General features: G+C 36.4%; 1 protein-coding gene across 1 annotated transcript in view; it reads right to left on the reverse strand.

Moving 5' to 3' along the window:
* Positions 1 to 211: 211 nt before the first annotated feature.
* LOC150092636 (E3 ubiquitin-protein ligase RNF217-like) overlaps positions 212 to 27,568 on the reverse strand; it is a 192,964-nt gene continuing 165,607 nt past the window's right edge. Inside the window, exons 3-4 of the mRNA XM_090414493.1 lie at positions 13,405 to 13,606; positions 212 to 1,020 (exon numbers count right to left, since the gene is read on the reverse strand). Coding sequence (XP_090270619.1) covers positions 851 to 1,020; positions 13,405 to 13,606 — 372 coding nt within the window. The 3' untranslated portion in view covers positions 212 to 850. The remainder of the gene's footprint in view (positions 1,021 to 13,404; positions 13,607 to 27,568) is intronic.

The raw sequence follows: 27,568 nt of genomic DNA on the forward strand, positions 1-27,568 counted from the left end.
GTAATGATGTAAATTTTTCATGCAGTACACCCCTTAAGGATATATATCAGGAATTTGATGATGATAGTTTCCCCCTCCACACACACACACACTCCCCTACTAGTTCCTTCTTTAATAATGTGTTCTCAGGAATTTATCTCAGTAAACTTCTTTATCCATTACATTTTTATTCATATGATGCTTAATTTAAAAAAAATGACAAAGTCAAACACCAAGAAAACAGTTTTATATTCAGCATGTGTTTACTTTTCATGAAATTTAAAAAATCTACATTTTGCATTGGTTTACATTTTTTTCAAAGAAAAAAAGGTTATATGAACATATTTAGTGAGCATTTAAAAGTGAATTCAGGAATTTGTGTCCTCCTACTTAAAAAAGACATCTTGCTGACTAATGCTCACCTAATAAGCATATAGAGAACTGAGTATGCTGCAGTAATTTTCAGTTCTACATAATTTAGGTGTTAACAGAGGAAGTATTGACACAAAAACATAGCACACTCCATTCTCTGCATGCACAGTTAAGAACAGCCACTCATTGGCTAAGGATCTTCTTTTATGTTTCACAAAAACTGTTGCACTGGCTGGTATTTTAATAAAAATAGCTACTAGTTACAATAACAAATGAACAGAGATAATTTAGAAAATATTTATGTATTAATCATAAACTACACACCTACACAATAAACAATACACTATTTTAATAGAGCAGCTGATTAATAAACATTGCATCTGATTTCATTATAAAAATGAAACAAAATCTATTATTATGGATATCTACAGTATATGTTTCACAGGATCGGGTTACTTTTTTGAACATTAAATTTGACATTTATTAAAACTAGATTTAGTTAGGGATCATGACAGTATATGATCCTATGCTCATTTTTCCTTCTATTCTTCAGTTCATATAACTTGACACCTCCATATACAGGCAAAGCAAATATCCCAATTCCAACAGCAACTACTCCTGCACACAGAGCTAGAGTTCCAAGCACTGGAGCAGCCATTATTTTACTTCCTATAAAAAAGAAAAAAAAAAAGAGTCAGTACTTATTTTACTATCATCATTTATTCAACACTTTTACTCAATCCTCAGGAGTAACTCGTTGTTTCTCCTCTCCAAGTATGTACTGAAAAATTCCCCTTCGTGTAATTTATAAAACCCCTTTAGCAACTTATTCTTGTCACATCCTCTTTCTTCTGTCTATCAATTAATTTTTGTAACCTACAAACCTTCATGTGATATAAGAGGTATCTGTAGAAAAGTTTTCTATTAAAATCTAGAGTATGAATTAAATCCTGGGTATAGCACCTATGGATGAGGTCTCAAAGGTCAAAACTGGCCTGAGTAGTGATCTTTCAATAATGCATACCATTATGAATGTCTGAAAGTGTGCTTCTCATTATGATGGAATATCAGCATGTTTGCTAAAGGAATGTTCAACCAAATTGGCTATGCCTTTCACATGTGTGTATAACTTGAGTCTCAGCTCAGGAATGATACCACAAGAATGGAAGAAATGTATGATAGCTCCATTATACAAGGGTGGTGCAAAAACTGATGTATCTAACTACCAACCCTATTAGTATCTCTGGTGTGGTAGTGAAGATTTTAGAGAAGTTTGTAAGAACTTGCATATAGAAATAGATAGACCAACAAGCTATACTCTGCAGGGAGCAGAATGGGTTTATGAAAGGAAGGTCATGTTTTAGCAATTTGCTCATATTTTATAATAATATTATGGCCAAGTTGGATAAAGGAAATGGATAGTATAATGATGTTGGATTTTGCTAAGGCATTTGATAGGAGATCATATGAAAGACTGCTGCATAAACTGGAGAATATAGGATTGGAATATAAACTCTTGGCTTGGATCAGTGGATGTGAATGCCATATTTAAGGTGACCAATGGTGTACCTCAGGGTTCAGTCCTTAGGTCACTGTTTAATGACATTAGAAAGGGTCTAAAAGAGATGTGAAATTGTTTGCCGATAATGTGAAGATAGGCAGAGCAATCAGGGATTCTACTGATATCCAGCACTTACAAAATAATTTAAATAGGCTGGAAATTTGGGCATACAAAAATGGCTGTCAGGTTTAATATTGGTAAGTATAAAGTTATGCACTTTGGCATGATGAATTTCCAGTGGCATATTATATTAGTGGGATTATGCTACAAGAAACTGATGAGGTTAGGGATCTTGATGTAATGGTGGATAGGAATTTGAAGTTCAACAGTCACATAGCAAAAGTTGCAAATAGAACTCAGAGGATAATTGCAGATAATAATATAAGAGGATAATATCAGAGGATAAGGAAGTCATTTTGCCTTATTATAAGGCCTTGATAAGACTTCACCTGGATTTGTGTGCAGATTTAGTCTCATTCCAAGGGGATAAAGAAGCTGTGGAGAGGATGCAAAAAAAAAGAGTTACAAAGATTATATCTGGATTATAGTATTTAGATTATAAGGAGAGATTGCAAGTATGTGGATTACAGACTATGGTTATAACAGGAGAAAGAGGTGATATGATAGAGGTCTATAAACCTCTGAATCGGTGTTATAGGATATTGTTTTTCTCTCACAGAGTAGGAGCAGCAAGTGAGTGGAATAGTTTGCCTTTAGGGATAGTGAGTACATCTAGTGTGAATGAATTTAAGGGAAGGTATGACAGTTGGTTTGGGGGATTTATAAGCTCTCTTGATGAGTCTGTACAGGACTCATCAAGAGGTGGCTACACATTATAATAATTTCTTGTCAATTAAAAGTCTGTTGACTACATGGAGGCCTATTAATAATGATAATAATATACTAAGGAAATGGAACATTATGTTCCATAGCCAGCCTGGTTGGCTGAGTGGTTAGCGTATCTATCTGCTCTCCAGCCAAAAGGCTGTAGGTTCGAATCCTGCCGTGGGCATGGATGTTTGTGATTGTCTGTGAAAATACTAGTGGTGGCAGGCGGTAGATGGCGTTGGTGTAGTTGCAGTTGGTGGATTGAATGGTAGAGATGGAGAGCTGTAGAGTAGGTGACTTCCCTCGATGAGTTTTTGGACTCCCTGGAGGTGTCACGTAATAATAGTAACTAAATTATAGAATAATGGCTTATCCTGCTAATTTTTTTTTTTTATTTGCTGGCCTGGTTGACCAAGTGGTTAGCATATCCGCTCTCCAGCCAAAAGGTTGCGGGTTCGAATCCTGCCATGGGCATGGATGTTTGCGATTGTCTGTGAAAATACTAGTGGCAGTGGTGGGCAGTAGATGGCATTGGTGTAGAAGATGATGGTAGCTGCGGTTCTTTATATAGCTGGTGGATTGAGTGGTGGAGACAGTTGTAGAGTAGGTGCCCTTCCTCCCTTGATGAGTCTTTGGACTCCCTGGTGGTGTCACGTAATAATAATAATAATTATATTTTGAATAAATATTAACTCTATATTATACTATATATAGTTAATATACTCTATACTATACTATATTAATAAATATACTCGTTAATATTAACTTTGTTTATAAGCTTAAATATTATTGAATACTCAGAGGGATGAAATTAAAACAAATTTGTTTAATTAAATATAAATTAGTTTGATGTTTCCAGCATTTTGTCTCATTACAAAGATATTGTAATTTTAACCCACTAAAAAGACTCATGAAGATAGTAAACGGACAAACTTTTTTGGGAACGAACTGGCTTGGAATAAGGATTTGAGAAGAAAATTACCGAAAACAAAAAAAAAAGCAGAAATACACGTATTAGTGTATTTCTGCTTTTTATATATAGCCACCTGGAATGTTAGAAGTATCCACCACAAAATCATAGAACTGGACCAAGCACTAGAAGAAAGAAATGTAAAAATAGTAGTAATTACAGAATCTAAAAAAAAGCAGTGAGGAACAGACAAAACTGAAAATTATATCTATATATACAGTGGGGTAAAAGAAGAGAGAGCTAAATCTGGTGTAATGATCTTTCTACATAAATCTCTTAGAAACAATATAATCCATTACAACTTTTGGAGCGATAGAATAATAGAAATGAGAATTAAAATAGACAGAGGCTATATGGTAATTGGAACTTATGCACCTGAAGAAGGAAAAGAGGAGGACTCAGAAAACTTCTACACCCAACTGCAGAACATATGAAATAAGACCAATCCTAAGGATCACATTTTGGTAATAGGAGATCTCAATGCAAGAATTGGCAATAAACCATATAAACCAAACATAGGACCTATCGGAGAACTTAACTGAAATGGAAATAGATTAAGAGATTTTACTATAAGCAATAACCTTAAAATAATGAACACCTTCTTCAAACATAAAGACATCCACAGATACACCTGGGAAGCAAGAGACACAAGAAGCATTATTGATTACATAATCAGCAATATCAAAATGTCAGAAATGATAATAGATACAAGAGTATATAGAGGATCTGAAATAGAATCAGATCATTACCTTTTAATTGGAAAAATAAAATGGGAACCAAGATGGAAAACAACAAAAAAGCATAAGGAAAATAGAAATTTTGAATCTTTCAAAGTTAGACTTTTGGATGACAGTAGTATTAAAGACTTGTACCAAAAAAGAATAAAGAACTGGATGACAGGTATAAAACAAAATCAGAACATAGAAGAAGAATGGTCAAACCTAAAAACCATAATGACAAAAGCTGCAAAAGAAAGTTTAGGAACAAAGAAAAAGTGGAAAAGAAAAAGAGGCCTTAGGGACTGGGATGATGAAATTAAATGCATTATTGAAGAAAAGAATAAAGCATATAAACACTGGCTCAGCCTAAAAACAATAGAATCAAAAATGGAATACAGCAGAAAAAAAGCAATAGCAAAAGCAGCATGCAGGAGAATAAACAGAAACAGATGGAACAATTTTGTAACAAAATTAGAGAGATTGTATGCTCAAAAGACCTAATGCATATAAAATCCTTCAAGATCTAAGCAATGAAACTAGAGAAAAAGCAGATATTAATACCATTAAAATAGAAACATGGCAAAATTACTACCAAGGTCTATGGTATGATGAAAACATTCAAAACAGAAAACTACCCTTTGTAAACATCTCTCTACAACAGTGGTTCTCAAAGGGTGCACCCTAGAAGATTTCCAGGTATGCCCTGTGGTATTCCAGAGAAATATGTGTCCAGATATAAAAATAAATATAGTTACTCTATTATACCTTTTCATTACGGATATACCGCTCTTTATTATTATTCTTTAATAAAGAATAATCATTATTATGTTAATTAACAGCGGATTTTCTTGCAAAGAGAACAAGAATATGGTTTATTCTTGTTGTGTATATTACTTATTTTAAAAGTGTTGGAAGTGGATGTTATGTGCATATTACTTATTTTCAAATAAATACACCCAAATAAAATGGATAGATTTCTCAAAAAGAAGCGTGATATTGAAGAATCAGATTCTGGAAGTGAGCAAAAGTTAAGTGCAAAGTAAGAAAGCAAAATCGCGGCCTACTCGCAAATATAATGAAAGTTATTTAAGCTTTGGTTTCACTTGGACCAGAAGTGAAGATCATCCTTTGCCGCTATGTTTAGTATGTGGATGTAAAATGGCAAATGAATCATTGCTTCCTAGTAAATTTAGAGATTGTCTGAACAGCAAACAAAAGCAGCAAATTCTTTTAAAAGTATAATGACTGTTTCTGATAAAGCTCAAATCGCTTCTTATCAAGTCTCAGAACTGATAGCAAAAATTATGAAAGATCATACTTTAGGTGAGTCACTTATTTTGCCTGCATGCAAAACATGGTCATGACAATGCTAGCGCCTCCGTAGCGCAATTGGAAGAACAACGGTACATTGCGCCCTTCGATTGGAATAGGCCTAAGTTCGATTCTCGTCGCGACGGGAGGAATCTTTATCTGGTCGATTTCAATCGAAGGTGAGTTAGCCGATCTCATATGGAGGTAGCAGGGTTTTTTCTCCCGGAAACTCGGGCTTTTCATCCCGCATACATACAAATCGGCCCATCAGAACACACGCAATTTACAGACAAAAATTACTAGTTGTGGTGGTGTTGGAAGTGGGCGGTAGATGGCGTTGATGGAGATGATTCGTAGTAGAGGTTAGGTGTAGAGAGAATTGTAGATGTCCTCCCACGATGAGTCTTCGGACTCCTTGGAGGTATCAGGAATAATAATAAATTGAATAAACATTTTAAAACTATACACTCTAATTTACAAGATAAATTTGTAAGTTTTTTCAAGAGATTGTCTGAACAGCAAACAAAAGCAGCAAATTCTTTTAAAAGTATAATGACTGTTTCTGATAAAGCTCAAATCGCTTCTTATCAAGTCTCAGAACTGATAGCAAAAATTATGAAAGATCATACTTTAGGTGAGTCACTTATTTTGCCTGCATGCAAAACATGGTCATGACAATGCTAGAAATGAAGCAGCAATGAAAATAAGCAAGATTCCTCTGTCCAACGATACAGTTCACAGGCATATTATAGAAATGTCTTCTGATATTGAGAAAAATGTATGCAGTAATAAACTTCAGTATTCAAATTTTGCATTGCAAGTTGATGAGTCAACAGACATTACCAACAAAGCACAACTCTTAGCATTCATCCGTTTTATTAATGAAGATCAAATAGTAAATCAGTTTCTTTTTTGCAAAGAATTAAGTGTCTCTACAAAAGGTGAGGACGTTTTTAACATTTTGAATAGCTATCTTGATAAATGGCAGTTAACATGGAAGTCATGTGTAGGCATTTGTACAGATGGAGCACCTTCCATGGTAGGCTGTGTTAAGGGCCTTACATCTTTTGTAAAAAAACAAAATGAGAATGTTATCGTAACTCACTGTTTTCTTCATAGGGAGGCCTTGATGGCAAAAACATTGGGAGAAAAATTAAGAGAAGTTTTAGATCAAGTTGTTCAGATGGTAAACTTTATTAAAACAAGACCTGTCAAATCACGTTTATTCGAAAAGCTTTGTATCAATATGGATTCACAACACAGATGGCTGCTTTTACACACTGAGGTGAGGTGGCTGTCAAGGGGGAAAGTACTTACCTATGTACACGAGCTACGACAAGAAATGCTTGCGTTTTTTGAAGAGATGAAACAATTACATTTTTGTAACCTCCTTCGGTGTGAATTTTGGATTGCCAGGTTACAGTATTTGGCCGATATTCAGCAGCTCAATATTTTGAATACTAGCATGCAAGGGAAAGAAGAAAATATTCTCACATCCACTGACAAAATGAAAGCGTTTCAGAGAAAACTACAGATTTGGAAAAGAAAAGCTGTTGAAGGTAATTTGGAAATGTTTCCATTGGTAAGTAACACTTGCATAAATGAAACACTTCCAATAATAGTTGAACATTTAACAAGCTTAGAAGAAAAATTGAGTTCTTATTTTCCATCACTTAACACTGAACAATACGATTGGATTAGAAACCCATTTATGGAAACTTCGAGTGATTTTGGTTTAACATTAACAGAAGAAGAAGAACTGGCAGCTATATCCACTGATCGTGGATTGATGATTAAACATAAGGAATTGTCTCTTGAAGCCTTCTGGATTTCTACAAAAGAAGAATATGTGTCAATATCTAAAAAAGCTTTGAACATTTTACTACAATTTTCAACATATTTATGTGAATTAGGATTTTCTACCCTCACCACAATTAAGTGTAAAAAGAGAGGAACTCTTCAATGTATTGACGAGAAAATGAGAGTTTGCCTTTCAAATATATGGCCAAACATTGAAGCAATCGCTAGGACACATCAGGCTCATGTTTCTCATAAACACAAGAATGAATAAACTTAAGGGATGTTTCATTTTATTTTATCACATTATTTTTTTCTGTAATATTTGACTTAATTATTATAACATATTTCTCAGAAATTTGTATATAGTGCGCCTACAATTATTTGTAGGATTTTAAATGCGCCTCGACTTCAAAAAGTTTGAGAACCACTATTCTAGAAGAATTAACAGAAGCTTTAACCCAAAGCAAAACAGGAAAGGCTCCAGGAGAAGACAATATAAACTTGGAACTTATCAAATATGTAGGACTTGAATTCTCACTCAGGTTACTTAACTTTTATAATATGATCTGGAAAGAAGGAAAATGCCCACAAGATTGGACCAAAGCAATAGTTATTCCCATCTAACACAAATCTGATTGTAATAATTATGGTGGAATCAGCTTACTTAGTACCTGTTATAAAGTATATGCAAAAATCTTAGCATATAAACTTAACGTATAGTAGATCCAAAATTAATAGAACAAAATGGATTCAGAAAAGGCAGGTCTTGCATAGACTCTGCATTTATGTTAAAATTATTAATTGAAAAACACAGAGAAATGAACGTAAAAACACACATAGCTTTTATAGATTACACCAAAGCATTTGATAAAATTATCAGAGAAAAACTATGGGAAATCCTAGAAGAATATGAAATACCAAACCAACTCTTTAGAGCCTTATATAATATATATCAAGATAATAAAATATCTGTGAAGTACAATCATTCAACATCAAGCTGGAAACCAATAAATAGAGAGTACGTCCGGGTTGCCCTCTCTCACCAGTTTTATTTAATATATACATAGATAAAATCAAAAGAATGGAAGATAACTAATGAAGGAGGATTCAAAATAAACCGTAACACCAGATTAGCTACTCTTCTTTTTGCTGATGACCAAATAATCCTTGGAAATAATGAAGAAACTACAAAATTCATTATGGAGTCTAAATAATCTGATAAAAACATGGTATGGAAATATCAACAGACAAAACAAAAGTCATGGCCTTCAAAGGTGCTAATCTAATAAGAAGCAAAATAGTATAAACAACAAAATAATAGAGCAAGTAAATACATTCAGATATTTAGGTTGCACAATGTCATATGAAAATGAAGCTGATATAGAACCAAAGATATCAAACTTTTTAAAAGTAACAGTTATCATAAATAAAATTTTTAAACCCAATTATGTACAAAAACACACACAAATAAGAATCTACAATACAGTAGCTAAACCAACCTTACTTTATGGCAGTGAGATATGAGATATGAACAATAAAAAAAGCAGATGAAAGAAGAATTTAATCATCCGAAATGAAATTTCTGCGCAGAACTGAAGAAGTCACAATAATGGACAAAACGAAAAGCAGCGAAATCAGAAAAAAACTTGGAATTACACCCTCCCTAAATGAAACAGTTATTTGCTATAGAGAAAAATGGAAAGAACACATACTAAGAATGAATAGAAGCAGAATACCTAAACAAATTCTAAATTGCCACCCAAAAGGTACTCGATGCAGAGGAAGACTCTTAAAAAGGTGGAATTGAGTCCGGAACAGGCCACTTGGCCTATAAGCCTGGAAAGGAAGAAGAAGACAAAGATATTGTAGGAACAGTGTAAAACAATAATGTGCACACAAGCAACACAAAGTGGCCATTATTACTACCTTTCCTAGTCCTAGAAAAGGAATCCTCTGTGGGATAGTTTCGACTGTTAAGCAGGAAGCCTAAAAATTGCAGTTTGCCATATCATAAGGAGTTTTATATGCATGTTTATTTTTGTTAGAAGTTTATTTATTTTTTTTTTTTTTTATTTAGTTCTGTGGATAGTGTCCATGACATGATCAACTAAGCCTGACTGGCCATAGTTCTGAAAGTAAATTGTACTTTGGCTTGAGTATACTAAAATTGGGCAATATTGAGAATAATTGGATGGTCTCAGTGCAAGGATGATATGAAAACTCATGAAGCATTCCAATTTGTGTGTGTGTGTGTGTGTGTGTGTGTGTGTGTGTGTGTGGTGAATGAGAAGGTGCACACTCCAGGAAAATAAAGTTTATTTTCCTGGAGTGTGACAGGAATGGAAGTGAGTGTGTCGCCCAGCTATGACAGTGGAGAGTTGAGATAGTTAGAAAAGATATGTGAGAAGAAAGGATGTGTGAATAAATGTGGGATAAGTTTGAGAGATGAATGCAATTGTATTAATAGTGATGGATTACATTTCAATGCTTTTGATGTGACTCAACTAGAAAAGCTATTGCAGGAAAGGAGGACAATAACTGCTAAGAAGAGAAGATTTAAAGAAGTTAGAGATAATGTGGAAGGGCAAGAGAACTGTGTTGGAAAGATTGGGGAAGTGCTTGTGAAGAAAGAGGTAAGTAATGTGAGTAAGGGGAATGAGTTGTAGAAAGCTTTCACTTGGTTACAAAGTAAATTATACTTGCCAAGAAATTACATTCTTGTTTGATCTTTATCCAAGTGTAAGCAAAGTTTGCACATGAAGTATCTTCATGACCTAGCAGGCTGATGACTTCACATCAATTGCCTTAGTATATCATAATGCAAAGCACACTTTCTTTTCGATGTGAATAATACTATACGTTGGGGGGGGGGGGAATCACTATTCAGACTAGTTTTGATTTTTATAGGTGAAAAAGTAAAGGATGTTTATCATAGGCCTAGTACAGAGCAAGAGAGTCATAGTATTAGGGGGGGGAAACATTTAAGTTCCAAGGACATATTGCAAAGGCTGTGAAGACATGTCAAAAAATTGCTGCAATGTTAAGGAGGACATTGACCCCATTAGATAAAAGTTGGGTGGTCCCATTGTATACAGCTTTGATCAGACCACATCTGGATTTCTGCGCTCAGATCTGGTCACTGGGATTTGAAGGGGATGAAATAACCTTGGAGATGGTGCAGAGACGGATAACAAAAAATGTCATCAGGACTGTACAATGTTAATTATGAGGACAGACAGTGCATGAAGACTGCACAGTTTGGTAAATAGAAAACAAAGGGATATGATCAAGACATTTAAGCTGTTGAAGGGTTATTATCGTATTAACACCGAGGAGATTTTTCATACCATAGAACAAGCAAAACGAGCAAGAAGAAGGGCCATTCCTGGAAGTTGCAAAAGGGAATGATGAGTAGTGTCCACGCAGTTAGCCAAGAGGCTATGCACTTCGCAACCACATGCCTAGGAAAGGAGTGTCCTGGATTCGATTCCTGTTACAGACATGAGGAGCTTCGGATCTTTCTCAGACATAGCCAAGATAGCCGGTCTTGGGTATGGACTGCAGGGTTTTCTCCCCAGTTAATCTGGGGTTTTTCATCCCACAGACAGGCAAACCAGACTTGAGAATTCAATGCTTCTACATACATAGGATACACCGAGAGGAATAGGGCTAACCACCTTATCATTGTGTATGGTTGCAGTTAAATGAATAGAAAACCCTCAACACTACAAGGTAAAAGAGGAAAAAAGGAAGAAGAGTAAAAGGATAAGAAGTAAGTTTGTGCATGGAAAGTGATAGGAGCATGAAATGCATTGCCTGAGAGAGTGATGAATGTGCAGACATTGGATGAGTTTAAGGAGTGGTATGATAGACTTTGTGTTGACCTTCCACGATGAGTCTTATGACTTCATGGAGGTCCAGAAATAATAATCATAATAACAATATGAGAGAGAAAGGCCTCAGCTTTTTTTATATCATCATCATATAGCCAAAGGCTATCTTTTCTTTTTCGCCAGTCTCATGCAGCTGAACAACTAACAGACCAATTGAAACTAAAATCCCGAGGATAATTAGTACCCAGGTGGTTAGCCTTATCTAGAGTAACTTAGATAAGGCTAACCACCTCAGGCCAACTGCCTTGAGTTGGCCTGAGAAAGTTTGCCAGTCATCAACATTCCTGCTGTTGACAATAACACCATAGTGAATTAAGAGGATGGAACCATGCCAGCTTGGTTGGTATATCTGCTCTCCAACCAAAAGGTTGCAGGTTCGAATCCCACCGTGGGCATGGATGTTTGCGATTGTCTGTGAAAATACTAGTGGTGGTGGTCAGCGGTAGATGGCATTGGTGTAGATGAAGGTAGTTGCGGTTGGTGGAGACTGAGAGTTGTAGAGTAGGTGCCTTCCCTCAATGAGTCCTTGGACTCCCTGGAGGTGTTATGTAATAATAATAATATTAACAAACCTCTCATAGTAATAAAAATAAACAAAATTTTATCTCCCCTGGTGAATGTTGCATAATGTTGGTGGTCTATACCACCTAGCTAAAAATTTGTTATCTCCAGAATGCTTCTTTCTAAATACAATAATCAGACTGAACAATCAAATTTCCATTATGCAATATTGTGAAGCATTTGTATGTCATATTGCTTTTCAAATCCATGTTTTTTTCCTAACTTTCTATGAATGATATTTCAACTCAGTTATAAAAATCAAAATTCTCTTCCCATTGCTGACAAGTGGGGAGAAGGGGGGTATGCAAAAAAAAAAAAAAAAAAAGAACCCATTCTGCTGTAAGTAATGGAATGCCCAATACATTACATATTCTGTTTCATATATGCATAGCAATAGGACAGCTGTGGAATGTATGTTCTACTGCTTCCAATCTGTAACATATGTCACAGATTGGATCTTCAATATTAAAGTACCTCCATTTGATGGCATTTACTGAAAGGTGACCATTAAGATCTCTTCTGTTAGGGTGTCCTTGGAACTTCAGTGAGTTAAACAGAGTGTTATTGTTAGTGTCCAACTGGAAGTTCATGGCTGAAGAGGTTAAAGATTTCATTATAACAAGTTTTGCCATTATTAAAAAGAATGTCATTCCCAGAATGCTGTAGTATTCAGGAATAATCTCAACTCTTGGACCATCATTCGGTATAGATGAAGCCCTTTGGTCGGAAAGACCTAGGTTTGATTCCTGTCCATGACGTGAGGAACCTTTATCAGGTCTCTTTCGACTAAAGGTATGATCCGTATGAGATAAGACTGCCTAATCTCACACGGAGGTAGAAGATTTTTTTCACCCAGAAATTCTAGTTTTTTATCCCTCAGAACATATATGGATCTACAATCATAAAATATATACTTAATCCCTCGTTAGGAGGGCTCAACCAGTCCTAAGGGATGGTAAATAGGGGAAAGATGTAAACCAGGATACACGTGTAATATTTCATGAATTTTTGAAGCTGTATTGTTTAAATAGCAGAATTTAAACAAACCTCTCATAATAATAAAAATAGACAAAATTTAATTCATATATAATATAATCAGTATGTAATCAGTATAATATAAGCAGACTGATAATAATTATCAGTCTGCTTTCAATTAATTTTTATCTTTTATGTATGTTACTGATAGTTTAATAATGCTTAATTTTATTGATTTTACTGTAATAGCTGGTTATGGAAATACAAGGTTTTTCTGCTAATATAAAAAAAGCAGAATCTTTAAATGAGTTACAATACATTAAAAAATTCCTGATAGCTGTAAATTAATATAAGTAATTGCTAATTCCCAAAATAGGTGATAAATAATATGCAATAAATAATTTTAGAAAGCAAATCCCTAGAATATTGACTTACCAAATACAGCTCCTCGTACTAACTTTCTTTGAACTGGTTTTTCAGCTTTATAGCGAAACTTGCAACCAAACACACTCAGTTTGCTATAATGGTCCCCAAAGAACTTGAGACGCCGAAACCGATCTCCACATCTATAACAGAAGTCAGTTTTGCATCTGGTACAGTGCATGTGATCACATCCAGTAGTACGCTGAATGAAAATCTGTTAAAGAAATATACTTGAATAAGATATATTCATCAATAATTTCCAAAATATGAAATTAATATGAAGAATATGTATTTTTCTTCAGATTAAAATAACGATATGCTGACAGAAGAAAAAAAATCTGACTGGTAAAGTGAATATGACTTTTTTCTTTAGTCTTATATTCTGATTTCTAAACCATAACTATACTTGCTACTTGTGTGGATGGCACTTTATTCAGGGAGTCTCAAGGTCCCCACTAACCTATGCAATGCTTACTGTACCTCTCCTTATATGCATTTACTCAATGCACTCACAACATCTTAGCAATCCATTTCATTCATTCATCTTTGTGATACAACATAAGGCTCAGATCCATCTTCTCCATTTAGCGCTCCATCTTTTGCACTGATTCTGCTTCTATCAGGCCTCTGTAATGAAAAATTTATTCAGCATCCGTTCTATAAAATCCATTTAATAATTATACGCTTTCATCATATCCCTTCTTTTTCATCTATTAACCATATTTTGATACCCACAAATCTTTAATCTATCCTCATACCAAGCATTCTACAGATCTGTTATCACATTGGTTATCCACCACCACAAAACTTAGGCATCCAAATCTGAGCACATTAGTCCAGAAGGGTAATATCAAGGCCTTTTGAAAAGGGAGAACTTTCTTATTATTTCCTACTGATGTGGAAAACGCACTTATGGTTAGTCTATTCAAATCCACCTTCAGGATCTCTACATCAGCTTCATTTATTATTGCTTTCCAACTCATCACTTTATTCCCTGTTTAAATCCTCCATGATCTCATTGGCATAAAAATTTAGCAGCAGTGTGGTCCAAGCACCGAGTCCTCTGCCATGACACTAGTCACCTGCAGTCACTTAGATTCTGCTCTACCATATACTACTTTCTGATAACTATCAGTTACTGTCTTATCCATGCCACTGACTTCATATTATCATCATCACAGCATCTCCATGGAATCATAAAATTGGACTCACCACAAGTCTGCTTTAGATACTACAAACCTATTATAGACATTACAAAGTCTGTTATTGACTGAACTCCAATTACATAATGCCACAACCACTTAACTGTCCAAACTACAATCTGCATGACTGTCTGCCAAGGGTGGAACTTGTGTTTTTGTGAGGTCTGAATATTTATTGATAGAGATGCCTCAATATTAAATACACGTTTTTTGCCCTTCTGTGGCTTATGAATTCCTTGCCTCCTTTCTACTGTCTTTATGCTCTCTCAATTCTGGTTTCTTTGACCTTCTTACTGACTTCTGGAAGCTTGATTTCCTGCAATCCAGCTATCCCAATAGTGAAATCATCCTCCTCGAATTTGATGTCTACAATTCCGAGTAGCTCCATTTTTCCAGTTCCACTGACCAAAATACTGGACAATCCTTTCCAATCACCAAACATACTAGATTTTTCCTTAACCAGTTCTCCTTTAAACACATTGAGATGACCTCTCTTCTTGATAATTCAGATCATAATTATTATTATGTGACACTTCCAGGGAGTCCATAGACTCATCGAGAGAGAGTGCCAACAGCACTGAATGACTGATCCCTTCCAACTACTTACCACGCTCAAACTTTCTTAATTTTTTGCATGAGCCATTAGTAGCAGAGGCTCTACCAATCTTTAGTGGGATGCCCTTCTCTCAGCAATTCACAATCACACATCTCACACTACAACAATGCCAAATGGAAAGATCTCCATATATTTTTACTCTTGGGAGATCTATACTCTCTCTCTCTCTCTCTCATGAGAAAAGATCATTGAACCATGCCTTGAACCAGTTCACAGTTCCTGCAGTTACACCACTTTCAGACAATCCATTCCGCTCACCAATCACTCTCCATGCAAAGAACCTGCTTCTCACTCCCCTGCTTGCATCCTCCTCTTTTTCCATCCATTAAACAGAAGTAATGCAGTATTTCCATATACAAGTGGTCAAAAGGTGTCATATCTTATTAATAAAATACTCTGGATTAGAGATAGATGTTGAAGAAGAGAAAAGCCAGAATATTTTAGTAACAAGGTATGACACCTTTTGACTACTTGTATATGGGAATATGACTTCTGTATTACTTCAACCTTGATATCACTTCTGGTCTGGCTCCCACTGATGAGCCCTCAGTGAAGGTCAAAACCAGTCTGGATAGTGGCCCTTCTGATAATGCATAAGTCCGTAAGGATGTGTATAGTATTATACATGTCAGTAAGGATATGTGCATTTCATTATGGGATACTAAGGCAATTAATGTGAAGTCATTAGCCTCTATATACGAGTAGCCCAGTAGTCATGTTTCTTCACGTGCAGATTTTTATTTCCTTCCACTTGGATAAAGGATTTAAACTAAGAATATAATTTCTTGGCATTTTTAATTTAGATTTTTGATTTTCCAGATCTAAAAACCGGAATATAACAAGGTAGCCTTGTTATATTTCATGATTTCTCAACTATTTGTCTTAAAGTGAAAATCTGATCCTGACATCTACTTAGTCTAGATCTTATTTCCTGTCATCATATAACACGAGAGCTGTTCAATAAGTCCGTGCAAAGTCTAAGAGATGGCGCCACCAGTACATATCAAGGTTATTTTTAGTTGCTGGCAACTGTTGGAGGATCGTACACTATGTTTCAGTCAAATAGATCTATTACTCTGTGTTTGGCGTTCATTTGAATCGATCAAGTACCGTGATTTGTGAAAAATGGATGAGTAAGAATTTCGTGTAATGATTAAACATTACTTTTTGAAAGGCAAAACGGCTCAGGAAACCAAAGCTAATCTTGATAAACATTATGGTGAGTCTGCGCCTTCGATTAGAATGGTTTATAAGTGGTTTAGTAACTTTCGAAGTGGTCATATGAGCACAAGTGACGCTGAACATTCTGAACGCCTTGTTGAGGTCACTACTCCAGAAATTATTAAAAAACTCCATGATATGGTGATGGATGATAGAAGAGTGAAGGTGCGTGAAATTGCTAAGGCTGTGAGAATCCCAAATGACTGCGTACATAATACTTTACATGAACATTTACATATGAGAAACTATCTGCAAGATGGATGCCACAAATTGCTCACACTGGATCAAAAGCATCAATGTGTGAACTGTTGCAAAATTGTTCGATTTATGCTACAAAGTCCTTTCGCATCCCCCCCCCTCCCCCACTCTCCAGATTTGTCTCCCTCAGACTACTATATGTTTCGAAACATGAAAAAATGACTGACAGGAAAGAGATTTACATCCAACGATGAGGTGAATGCCTAAACAACTGCCAATGTTGAAGATTTGGACAAATCATATTATATGGATGGGATCAAAAAAACTAGCATAATGGATTAAGTGTATAGACCTCAAAGGAGACTATTTGAAAAATAAAAAACGTTTGTGTCCCCAAAAAATTATTTTCTTCATTTTTGCAAGGACTTACTGAACAACCCTCATACTTGTATGATGGCAGGAAACAAGTTTCCTTTTCACAATTTTCTTTTAGCTTCTCTTACATAAATCTTACTTGAAATACCCAGTAAGAAAATGACAATTCTCTCATTGTTTTATTTCTCTTTTTTTTTTTTTTTTTTTTGTAGATTAGTATAAAAGATCTGCACCAATCATCCAGAATTTAACACCCTGGCCAGGTTTTCTAAATTATGCAGTGAATCTGCTGTAAAACTTTTATACCTCCATATTCAAGCATTCATTCCAGCACCTTTCCACATTTCAGATGTTTGATACCATTTTCTCAAGTGTTGTATGAACTCCTGATTGCAGTCCTCTTGAATGTTTTCTATCACTGTTCTGTCATCTTTATTTAACAGTCTTTCAAAATAATTACTCCAAACATCTCTGATATCATTACTAACTATTATAATAACTAAATTAACTCACGTCAATTATTCTTTATTCGTAGAATTTTCACCTGAGTATCACAGGCATCATCAGTACAGGTACAAGGCTAATTAAACAATAACTGTTATATTCACAAAGTGCCACCTAAGTAGCTAAGGTTAAATTTCCTAAATTTATTTAATTTTTATTATTAAATAATTATTTAATTATTCAATTATAATAATTTAAAAAAAACATTTTTTTCTCCTTCATATCCAATGGCTATAAGAAGTCCTTCATAAAAAGAACTTTAAGTAGTCATGCTCCAGCATCCTCTTCAAGTACAGAAGAACCTACACATATACCTATCCCCTATGTACAAAGGGTTGGTGAACACATAGCTAAGGTGCTAAAACCACTAAATATCTGTGTGGCTTTTTGACCTGTCAGAAAAATCTCCACTTTCCTAATGTCTCCAAAGGACAAGCTCCCACATCTCAGCTATCCAGGTGTCTACCAGATTCCCTGCTCGTGTGGATTATCATATTTTGGACAAACAGGAAGATCTGCTCAGGTCCGGTTAGAAGAACACCAGTTGTACATCCAGTACCTTGAACCCGAACAGTCTGGAATTGCAGAACATGCCATCAACACAGACAGAGTTAAGTGGAACAAGACAAAAGTTGGTTCCTAATGGAACGGCTATACAAAGAAACATGTGAAACATTACTTTACTCCCCTAACCTAAACAGATCCGATGGTCTACGTCTTTCCTCCTTGTGGGAGATAGTACTTTATAAAGCAGCAAATCTTTCCTAACATAATTGTATACACATGTATATACTAAAAATAAAATAAAATTTTAATTATTATAATTGAATAATTAAATAAATTTAGGAAATTTAACCTTAGCTACTTAGGTGGCACTTTGTGAATATAACAGTTATTCTTTAATTAGCCTTGTACCTGTACTGATGATGCCTGTGATACTCAGGTGAAAATTCTACGAATAAAGAATAATTGACATGAGTTAACTCAGGTTATTATAATAGATAGTAATATGTCTACTCATGGTATTTCCTTACTGAAACTTAAAATCTCTGATATCTTTATCCTAGATGTCATGTCACTTACCATCTCTGATTCCTTTTACAATACTCTTCAATTTCTAAGTTTTTCAATGGCCTCCAAAACGTTTTGCCACTTTCCTGTAATCTTCTATATTATTGCTCAAGTCTTCTCATGACTTTTGTTGAGCTACTGTTATGCATAGCTTAGTTTTCTAACATTTTTCTCAATGTGCTATGAGGGTGCCTGTAGACTTATTTACCAAAATGCTTTCTTTTTATGGACTGCCTCTAATTTCCTGAGTCCACCATGGAATTCTAATTTTTCTCTTCTTGCATACAACTTCACCAAAAGCCTTTCTGACAAGTCTACTAATGAGTCTCCAGAGTTTGATTATCTTTTCTTCTTTTGATTATTTTCCCCCAATAATCTTTGTATATTTCAATCTACAGTTCACTGAAAGCTGCTCTACTTTAATTCTTTTTAAGTTTCTTACACATTTTTCATTTCATTTTATGATATTCATTTTTTATCCTCCTCAAAACCAAATCATGATCACTTGTAAATTTCCTATATACCTTGTATTTTGAACCAAAAGAGAGTGAAAAGCAAGTTTTTTGCATAGAGAGTTGTGAATGATTAAAATTCTTTGCAGACACCAATGTGTTTAAGGCACACTGTATGACGAAAGGGAACCTCCCAGATGAATCTGACTCCATTAGGATAATAATAATATCACTATTAACAATAACATGGGCAATGAGACTTTTCTTGTGTCCTCTCTCCATGTTAATTTGTGAGCATCTTTATTATTATACCACACCGTCATGAAGTCAAAAGGCTCATCACAGGAAATGTGCACTGTCACATGCACACAAAGCTCAAACTGTGCTTTAAATTCATTCAACATGCATTCACTAACACTGTCAGGCAATGCATTCCACTTACCAGTTACTCTCCATGAAAAGAACCTGATCCTTACTCCCGCCTTATAGTGTTATGAAATCATTTTTTCTTGTTTCAAGATTAAGCATGTTAGAGATATTGTAAGGCGCAAGAGAGTGGAGGTGAAAAAGATGTTTATTTTGGCTGTACAAATGCTTTAGCAGGTGATAAGTGCAGTATGCAAGAAGATATGAAAGACTTGGTGGTATGTGCAAAAAAAAAGTAGAGTGAAAAAGTAAAAGTTGTAAGTCTGTTGCTATGGTATGATATAGGCTCCCTTTGAGTCTTTGACTCCATGAGGTCTTGGGATAATAATAATAATAGATGCTGAGATATATAGCTATCATCGTGAATGAATCAGTGCATAGATTGTGCAGGAGGAATGGTGTGTGGAGTGAGTTTGAGGGAAGGAAAGAGTTATGAGTATATAAGGTGGATCAAAAATCCATTTTTGATCAGGAGTCTTGAGAAAGTATTGTTCAGTGATATTTTAAAAGTGTGGAGTCAGGGAAGCTAGAATGCTTGTGAGAAGATGTAGGTGAGTGTGGATAAAGGTTAGCAAGTGGGAGAGCAAACACATGATACTAAAGGTAGCATATTCAGAGAGGCCAAAAAGAACAGAATTGGGGGGACGGGTTTTTGCTAATGACAGCAGAGCAATTGCTACTCAAAAAGAGTAGAAGTACATAAGCACATCAGAAGACATGGATGCAGAGGTCAGTTCATTTGAGGCTATCTGGTGTGAGATAGAGGCCAACAGGACAAAATATAATTGGTTACTGCTATAATCCAAAGGATATAAGGGAGCATATAAATAGATAACATGCATTGGTCAAGTAATTATGCAGGATTTGAACTATGAGGGCATAGATTGGGAGGAGGAATGGTGACAGAGAAAGAAGGAAATGAAATTTATATAGTTGCTAAGAGAGATAATTAGATAATGAGACAGCATGTAATGGTGGGGATACAAAGTTTGAGAGTGCTATATTTGGTCATAACATTAGAAAACTGCAGTAGCCAATGTAGCCAAACTGCCACTGCTTGGGGAAAGCAATCACGTAGTCCTGGCTGGGAGATTGCCAGGTATGCAGAATTTTTAGTTAAGAAAAGGTATACGCTGAATTACAAATCAAGTGATTATGCCAAACTGAGGAGTCAGCTTGCAGCAGTGCCATGGCATAAGAATGTGGAGGGAAGAGATGTTGGAAGTGCATGGGAGATGGTCAAGGTGTGTGTGGGGGGGGGGGTTCGAAGAAAGCAGTATCAAATGTATACCCAGAGTCAGAAGGATAAATCAAGTAGGAGTTAGATGGATGAATAGCATCATTAAGCAGGAGTTGGAAAAATAAAAAAAGTTGTTGAGGAATATAAAGAAAAGGTGATCAGCATGCCCATGAGCAGTACAAGGCATGGGCAAGAGAAGTGACTGGTGTGGTAAAAAGTACCAAAGTTAATTATGAAAGAAACCTAGCCGATGAGGCCAAAAGAAATCTTAAAGAGTTTCTTTCACTTGGCAAGTAAAAGGAGGATTGACTGTGTAAGGATGACTTTAAAAAGTGGTGATGATGGTGGGGAAGGAAACAGAAGTAAACCAAGTAGTTGAATTACTGAGTGAGCATTTTGCAGGGCTGTACCATCAAGGTGGTGATGGTAATTATCAGCTCCTCTGACCAAGCTGTTTAATTTTAGCCTCAGTACCAGGAAGGTGCCAATGGGGTAGAAAGAGGGCTTAAGATAATCCGGTGCATAAAAGAGGCTTCAAGACAAAAAAAAGCAAATTATAGATCAATCAGAATCTCAAGAGTGGTGGTTTAGGTATTGGAGAAATTGGTGAAAGAATTCGGGATTGGGTAGATAGGAATATGATACTCTGTAAGGGACAACAAGGTTTTGTGAAGGATAGATCTTGCCTTAGTAATATGCTTATTTTTTATAATAAAGTGACAACAGAGTTTGGATAAGGGAAATGGCTAGAGATATTGCTAAGCTTTGAAAAGGCATTTAGACAAGATTCCACATAGAACTCTGTTGCATAAATTGGAGCAAATGGGGTTGGATATGAATCTGGCAATTTGGATTAGAGGATGGCTGATGGACAGATATCAAAGAATAGTTTATGGAGTAGTTGGGTCGAGAAGGCAGGTGATGAGTGATGTACCACAGGGCTCGGTACTTGGTTCTCTTTTGTTTAAATTGTACATCAATGATATAGGAAATTATCTGATGGGAAATTTCAGCTGATAATGCAAAACCAGGAAGAGCGATGATAAATGAAGGTGATGTAGAGATCCCCGCAGGAAGAGACTTAAATAGACGCAGTATGGGCAAAAGTAAATGGCTACCAGTTTAATCTGGCCAAGCGTAAGATGATGCACTTTGAAAAGAAGAGATTGCAAGCTGTGTACTATATTGATGGAACTGAACTGCAGAAAAATAATGAGGGCTAAGGACTTGGGGATGATTATGGATAGGGAGTTGAGTATTGCAAAGTAACAAAACAGCACATATCAGATTACATACTAACAAACAGAGATAGAGTAGTTATTGTTCCCTCTATATAAGGCCACATCTGGACTACTGCATGCAATCACACGTGCACACCCACACACACACACACACCCCTGGGTTCTATGGGAATGAAAAAATGTGGAAAGGATCTGGAAGCAAGTGACAAAGACCGTGACATGTCTATAGAATACTCCCTATGAGAATAGATTGATGGTCTGAGATCTTCAAAAATTAGTTGATAGACAAAATGGAGGGGTTTTATAGGATTGATACTGTAGACTTTTTTTTTTTCAGTACATGCCAGGAAGGAATAGAATGAAAGATCACTCATGGAAATTGTGTAAGGGTGCGGTTAGCAAGAGTGTTAAGACTACATTTTTTGATTTGTGGGTGGGTGGTGAATGAGTTGTAATAGGTGGTTGAGTGCTTCGTCAGTGAATGAATTTAAGAATAGGTACGAGTTATTGTGTAAATAATAGCTAGGGTATGAATAATGGATCACCCATGATGAGACTTTTGACTCGATGGAAATATCTATATAATGAATGATGATAATAAGCTTACAAGAATAACCTCTTGTTCGATCCACACCCTTCTATTGTATGAAAAATTTCTCTTACCAAGTTAAACATCTCAATTATATTCCTCTCCTATTCATGAAAATTTGTAAAAATTTGTACAAAGAATTCTTTTTACAAATGTCCTATTTGTAAAAAGAATTCCCACAATCTTCACACTCCAAATTCCTAAGACCAGTTATTACTTGGTCAATCTTCTCCTGACCCTTTCTAATATATTCTCATGACCATGAGCACCAGGTAGCCAAATCTGTGCACAGCAGTCCATAAGGGGCCTGATAAGTCTTATACAATGGAACCAGGAATTCTTGATTTCTGTTCAGAGGTTCTCTGCATCATTTCCATAAACCAAGGTGATGACTTTACAACTTGTGCAGTGTGAACCCTGAAATTCAGTTTTATTCCCCAAAATTTCAACCTACCAAATTTCAGAACCTTGAACAGGCAATTTGACTCACTTCCTCACAACGTCTGCTGAACACTTCAAGGTTCTTCCCAATTCTGCATCATCTGAAAACAGTTGCATATCTCCCATTATTCCTACCACAATATCATTAATATACAAGTTAAACAGCAATGGCCCAAAAGAAATCCCCTGCAATACACCACTAGTAGTGACTTTCCTCTTTCAGGATACGGCATCCCTATAAACAACATGCTTCTTCCTCTGCTGTGCGTTTTTCCTGCTTCCATCAGGAAAAATGCATGTTTCATAGATACGAGTTTGTTAGTACAACCCCCAGCCAGCCTGCAGCTGGGGGGGGATATATTTTTTTACTGTAGCAGCATGTGTTCACAGGGCCAGTTTGCCTGCTTGTGGGATGAAAAACCCCAGATAAACTGGGGGTGGGGACTCTGCTGTCCATGCCCGAGACCAGACCTTAAGCTCCTCACGTCGTCGATGAGAATCAAACCTAGGACACTTCTTCCCCAGGCATATGGTTGCGAAGCGCACAGCCACTAGGCTAACTGTGCAGAAACAGCCTGCTGGTTTATGGAAATACAGTCTTTATTTATTTACACAATAGCTATTTGTACCTATTCTTAAATTCATTCACTGATGAAGCACTCAACCAACCCATCTGATAGCCAGTCACCTATCCAACTCATCCCATCCATTCTAGTTTAGTAACTAACTTGTGTAGCAAGCTATCAAAAGCCTTTGCAAAATATCTAAATATACCAATGTATATACATCTCCCTTGTCCAATGAAGTCATCACATTGTGATAGTACATAAGTTGGTAAAACATGACCACATAGAAAACTGCTGTTATCTGCCTAGTTTTGTATCCTAGCTCTCAAACATCATGACCACAATTCGATATGTAGATTGTTGCTATATATATATATATATATATATATATATATATATATAGATGTAGAAAGTATTTTACCTTGGGTATAATAAATGTTAAAAGATACCAAGCTATTTTAAACCTGGTTTTACTCCATTTCCCAAGTAAGCAAACAGACAAACAAGTCAAGTTTGCGCCTGCAAGTGTTGCAAGTCTAGCTGACCCTGCACGTAGTGCAAGACCAAGGCAATTCATGGTAAAAGGAATAAGCTCTGATCACAGAGCTTATTCTACTCTTAATATTTACCCTTAATGCAAAGCACATCTCCTGGAGGAGATGTATGATGTTTTGTATTAAAGGCAAGGGACCACTACCCAGACCGGTTTTGACCTTTATTGAGGTCTCATCAGTGGGAGCCAGGCTAGAAATACCAAGATTTTAGTAATACAGAGCTTATAAGTATTTTACCAGAACAAGTTACCATAAGGTGTTTTAACCTTATTAAATAAAAATCTCAGGAGGAGATATAAATGTAGAACTACGTGCAGGGTCAGCTAGACTTGCAACACTTGCAGGAGCAAACTAGACTTGTTTGTCTGTTTGCTTACTTGGGAAATGGAGTAAAACCAGGTTTAAAATAGCTTGGTATCTTTAACATTTATTATACCCAAGGTAAAATACTTTCTACATTTATATCTCCTGCTGAGATTTTTATTTAATAAGGTTAAAACACCTTATGGTAACTTGTTCTGGTAAAATACTTATAAGCTCTGTATTACTAAAATCTTGGTATTTCTAGCCTGGCTCCCACTGATGAGACCTTGATAGGGGTCGGAACTGGTGGGGGCTGGCTTTGAGAGGCTCTACTTGGGGAAAGGTTTTTGCCTGTCTCTGAGTAGGGAAACCGCTGAGATTATGGCTGTGGCTGGTGGTGGGGTGAGCCTGCCACTGGGTAGAGCCAACACTGAGAAGTTCTTCTCAGTGAAGCCTGTCACTGAGTGGAACAACGCTGAGTTGGACAGTCTTTCGGCCACTATGGAGTGGTCTAGGGATCGTACTAATTTTTAGAGAGGTCTTTACTTAAATACACCTCAATAAAGGTCGAAACCGGTTGGGGACTATTATGAGTTCACTCTCTTAAGGTTTTTGCCTTAAGGGAGCAATTTGAGTCTCTGGGGGGAGTGTTTTCCGGTACGGCCCAGTGAGGGGCTTTATCGGTGAATGTTTTTCTTTGGAATATGAGCGGTTCTGCTCGGTGGTGGTGGTGGTGGGTGGAAGACCATCACTGAGTGGAGCCAACGCTGAGATGGACGGTCTTTCACCCACAATTTAGTGGCCTAGGGATCGTCCGAATTTTTAGAGACAGCTTTACTTACTCATAGGGGTCGGAACTGGTGGGGGCTGGCTTTGAGAGGCTCTGCTTGGGGATAGGTTTTTGCCTGTCTCTGAGTAGGGCCACCGCTGAGATTATGGCCCTGGCTGGTGGTGGGGTGAGCCTGCCACTGGGTAGAGCCAACGCTGAGAAGTTCTTCTCGGTGACGGGGTGAGCCTGTCACTGAGTGGAACAACGCTGAGTTGGACGGTCTTTCGGCCACTATGGAGTGGTCTAGGGATCGTCCTAATTTTTTGAGAGGTCTTTACTTAAATACACCTCAATAAAGGTCGAAAACGGTCTGGGTAGTGGCCCCTTGCCTTTAATACAAAGCATCATACATCTCCAGGAGTTGTGCTTTGCATTAAGGGTAAATATTAAGATTAGTGATCGGAGCTTATTCTACTTTTACCATGAGTTGCCTTGGTCTTGCACTACATGCAGGGTCAGCTAGACTTTCAACACTTACAGGCGCAAACTTGACTTGTTTGTCTATTTGCTTACTTGGGAAATGGAGTAAAACCAGGTTTAAAATAGCTTGGTATCTTTAACATATATACAGATATATAATTTGTAGCATCAGCCTTATCACCACTTTTCTGAAGTGAATAATTTTACTTTCTTCTACTCCTTTGGGACTTATGGTGTTTCAACACATATGCCAGGTTGAAGCTAACTCCTGGAATATTCCATTAACACTTGTGTTGATATGTCATCGTCCTATTTCCTTATTGACATCAAGCTTATTTAACTCGCATAGAAATAGCAATTCCTGTTTGACTTCTCCATTCAACTATTTCACTCTAAATTTCAGGACTGCTTAGGCTAATTTCTTATTCTATTATAATCACCTACGCTGTGATTCCTTACAGAGTAAGACTATTAAACTGTTAAATGTCACCTTAATCCTGAAGATGACATCTCAGTCATAGTCAATCTTCTGATACTACAACCAAATTCAAAATGCCTTCACTTAAGATGGCTATTCTTCAAGTATTCAGAAAATTAGTTTCTTTATTACCATATGTCCCTAATCTATATTTTATTGATGGTACCACTCCAAGCTGCTTCATATTTGATCTGTACTTTCACATATACCTCTTCTTCACTGAAAATTATGCATATTTAATTGCCTCCAAGTTAAGACAGCATAATTACTGTCAGACTGGAGGGCAGTGTAGTGCTTCTTTGGTTACAGACAAATTCTCTAATGCTATCATCATATTTAACATACTCAAAAGCTAGGGTCCTCTTCACACGTTTTAAATAATTATTCCTTAGTTCTATAAATTCCACTGCTTTCATTCCAATCTGTCCTTTCAAAAACATTAAAATCACAAATAAGTATTACTTATTTGAGATTTTATCAAGTTCCTTCCCCTCTCCCAAACAGGGTATATACAGGATTCCCTTGTTCTTGCAACTTGTTGTATTATGATCAAACTGGGAGATCTGCTAACATCTGCCTTGAAGAACACAAGAAATATATCTTCCGCTATGGTTAATCTGTTTTAGATGACCATGCCTTGGACACCTCACACAGAATCAAATGGACAAAAAAAAAAAAAAAAGTATTATGCTGTAGACCTGATAATATGGAGGGTAATGAGAAGGAAATGTTATAAGCTAATTAGCCTGGCTAGCAAGAAATGAGTGATTATTATGGGTGACTAATTATGGTAATATAGACTGGAATCAAGAGACTGCATCTGGGGGAGGGGAGGGGCAAAGAAAATGAATTTCTGGAGTTTTTCAGAGAGAAGGTTACCTTAGGCAGTATGTAACAGAGGATATTGGATATGTTCATTCCATCAGATGATATTGTAAATGGGGCATCAAATCTTCCACCAGTTGGTGAGAGTGACCATGAGGTGATCACTTGCAGGGTGACTAGTCATTTGAGGATGTCTGTTAGAAAGGGATATATGTGGGATTACGATAATTATGAAAAGCTCAGGAAATAGCTTGTGGCAATAACTTGGGAAGAGGAACTGGATAGAAGGGATATCAGTGCTGCTTGGGCCCTACTCAAGAACCATTTGGTGGAGGCAATATCAGAATGTATTCCAAAGGTCAAGAGGATAAATAGAGCAGGTGTGAAATTGATGAATCAAGAGTAAGGCATGCAATCTGGAAGAAGAAGGTATTATGGAAAAAAGCACAAAATGAGTTAACAACCATTTGCATGAGAAGTACAAAGGGCAGGCTAAGAAAGTAATAATAATAATAATCGTATGATGATACATGGCCATGAGTCCCCTTTACAGGGAGGTACGGCACCATCTTAGCCCACCCAAATTTTATCCGGGCTCCGGAACCGGCATAGCTGATGAATCAGA

The sequence above is a fragment of the Typopeltis vanoorti genome, chromosome 25 (genome assembly GCF_054136105.1).
Source record: "Typopeltis vanoorti isolate ZY-2024b chromosome 25, IOZ_Tvanoo_1.0, whole genome shotgun sequence".
Classification (NCBI taxonomy): Eukaryota; Metazoa; Arthropoda; class Arachnida; order Uropygi; family Thelyphonidae; genus Typopeltis; species Typopeltis vanoorti.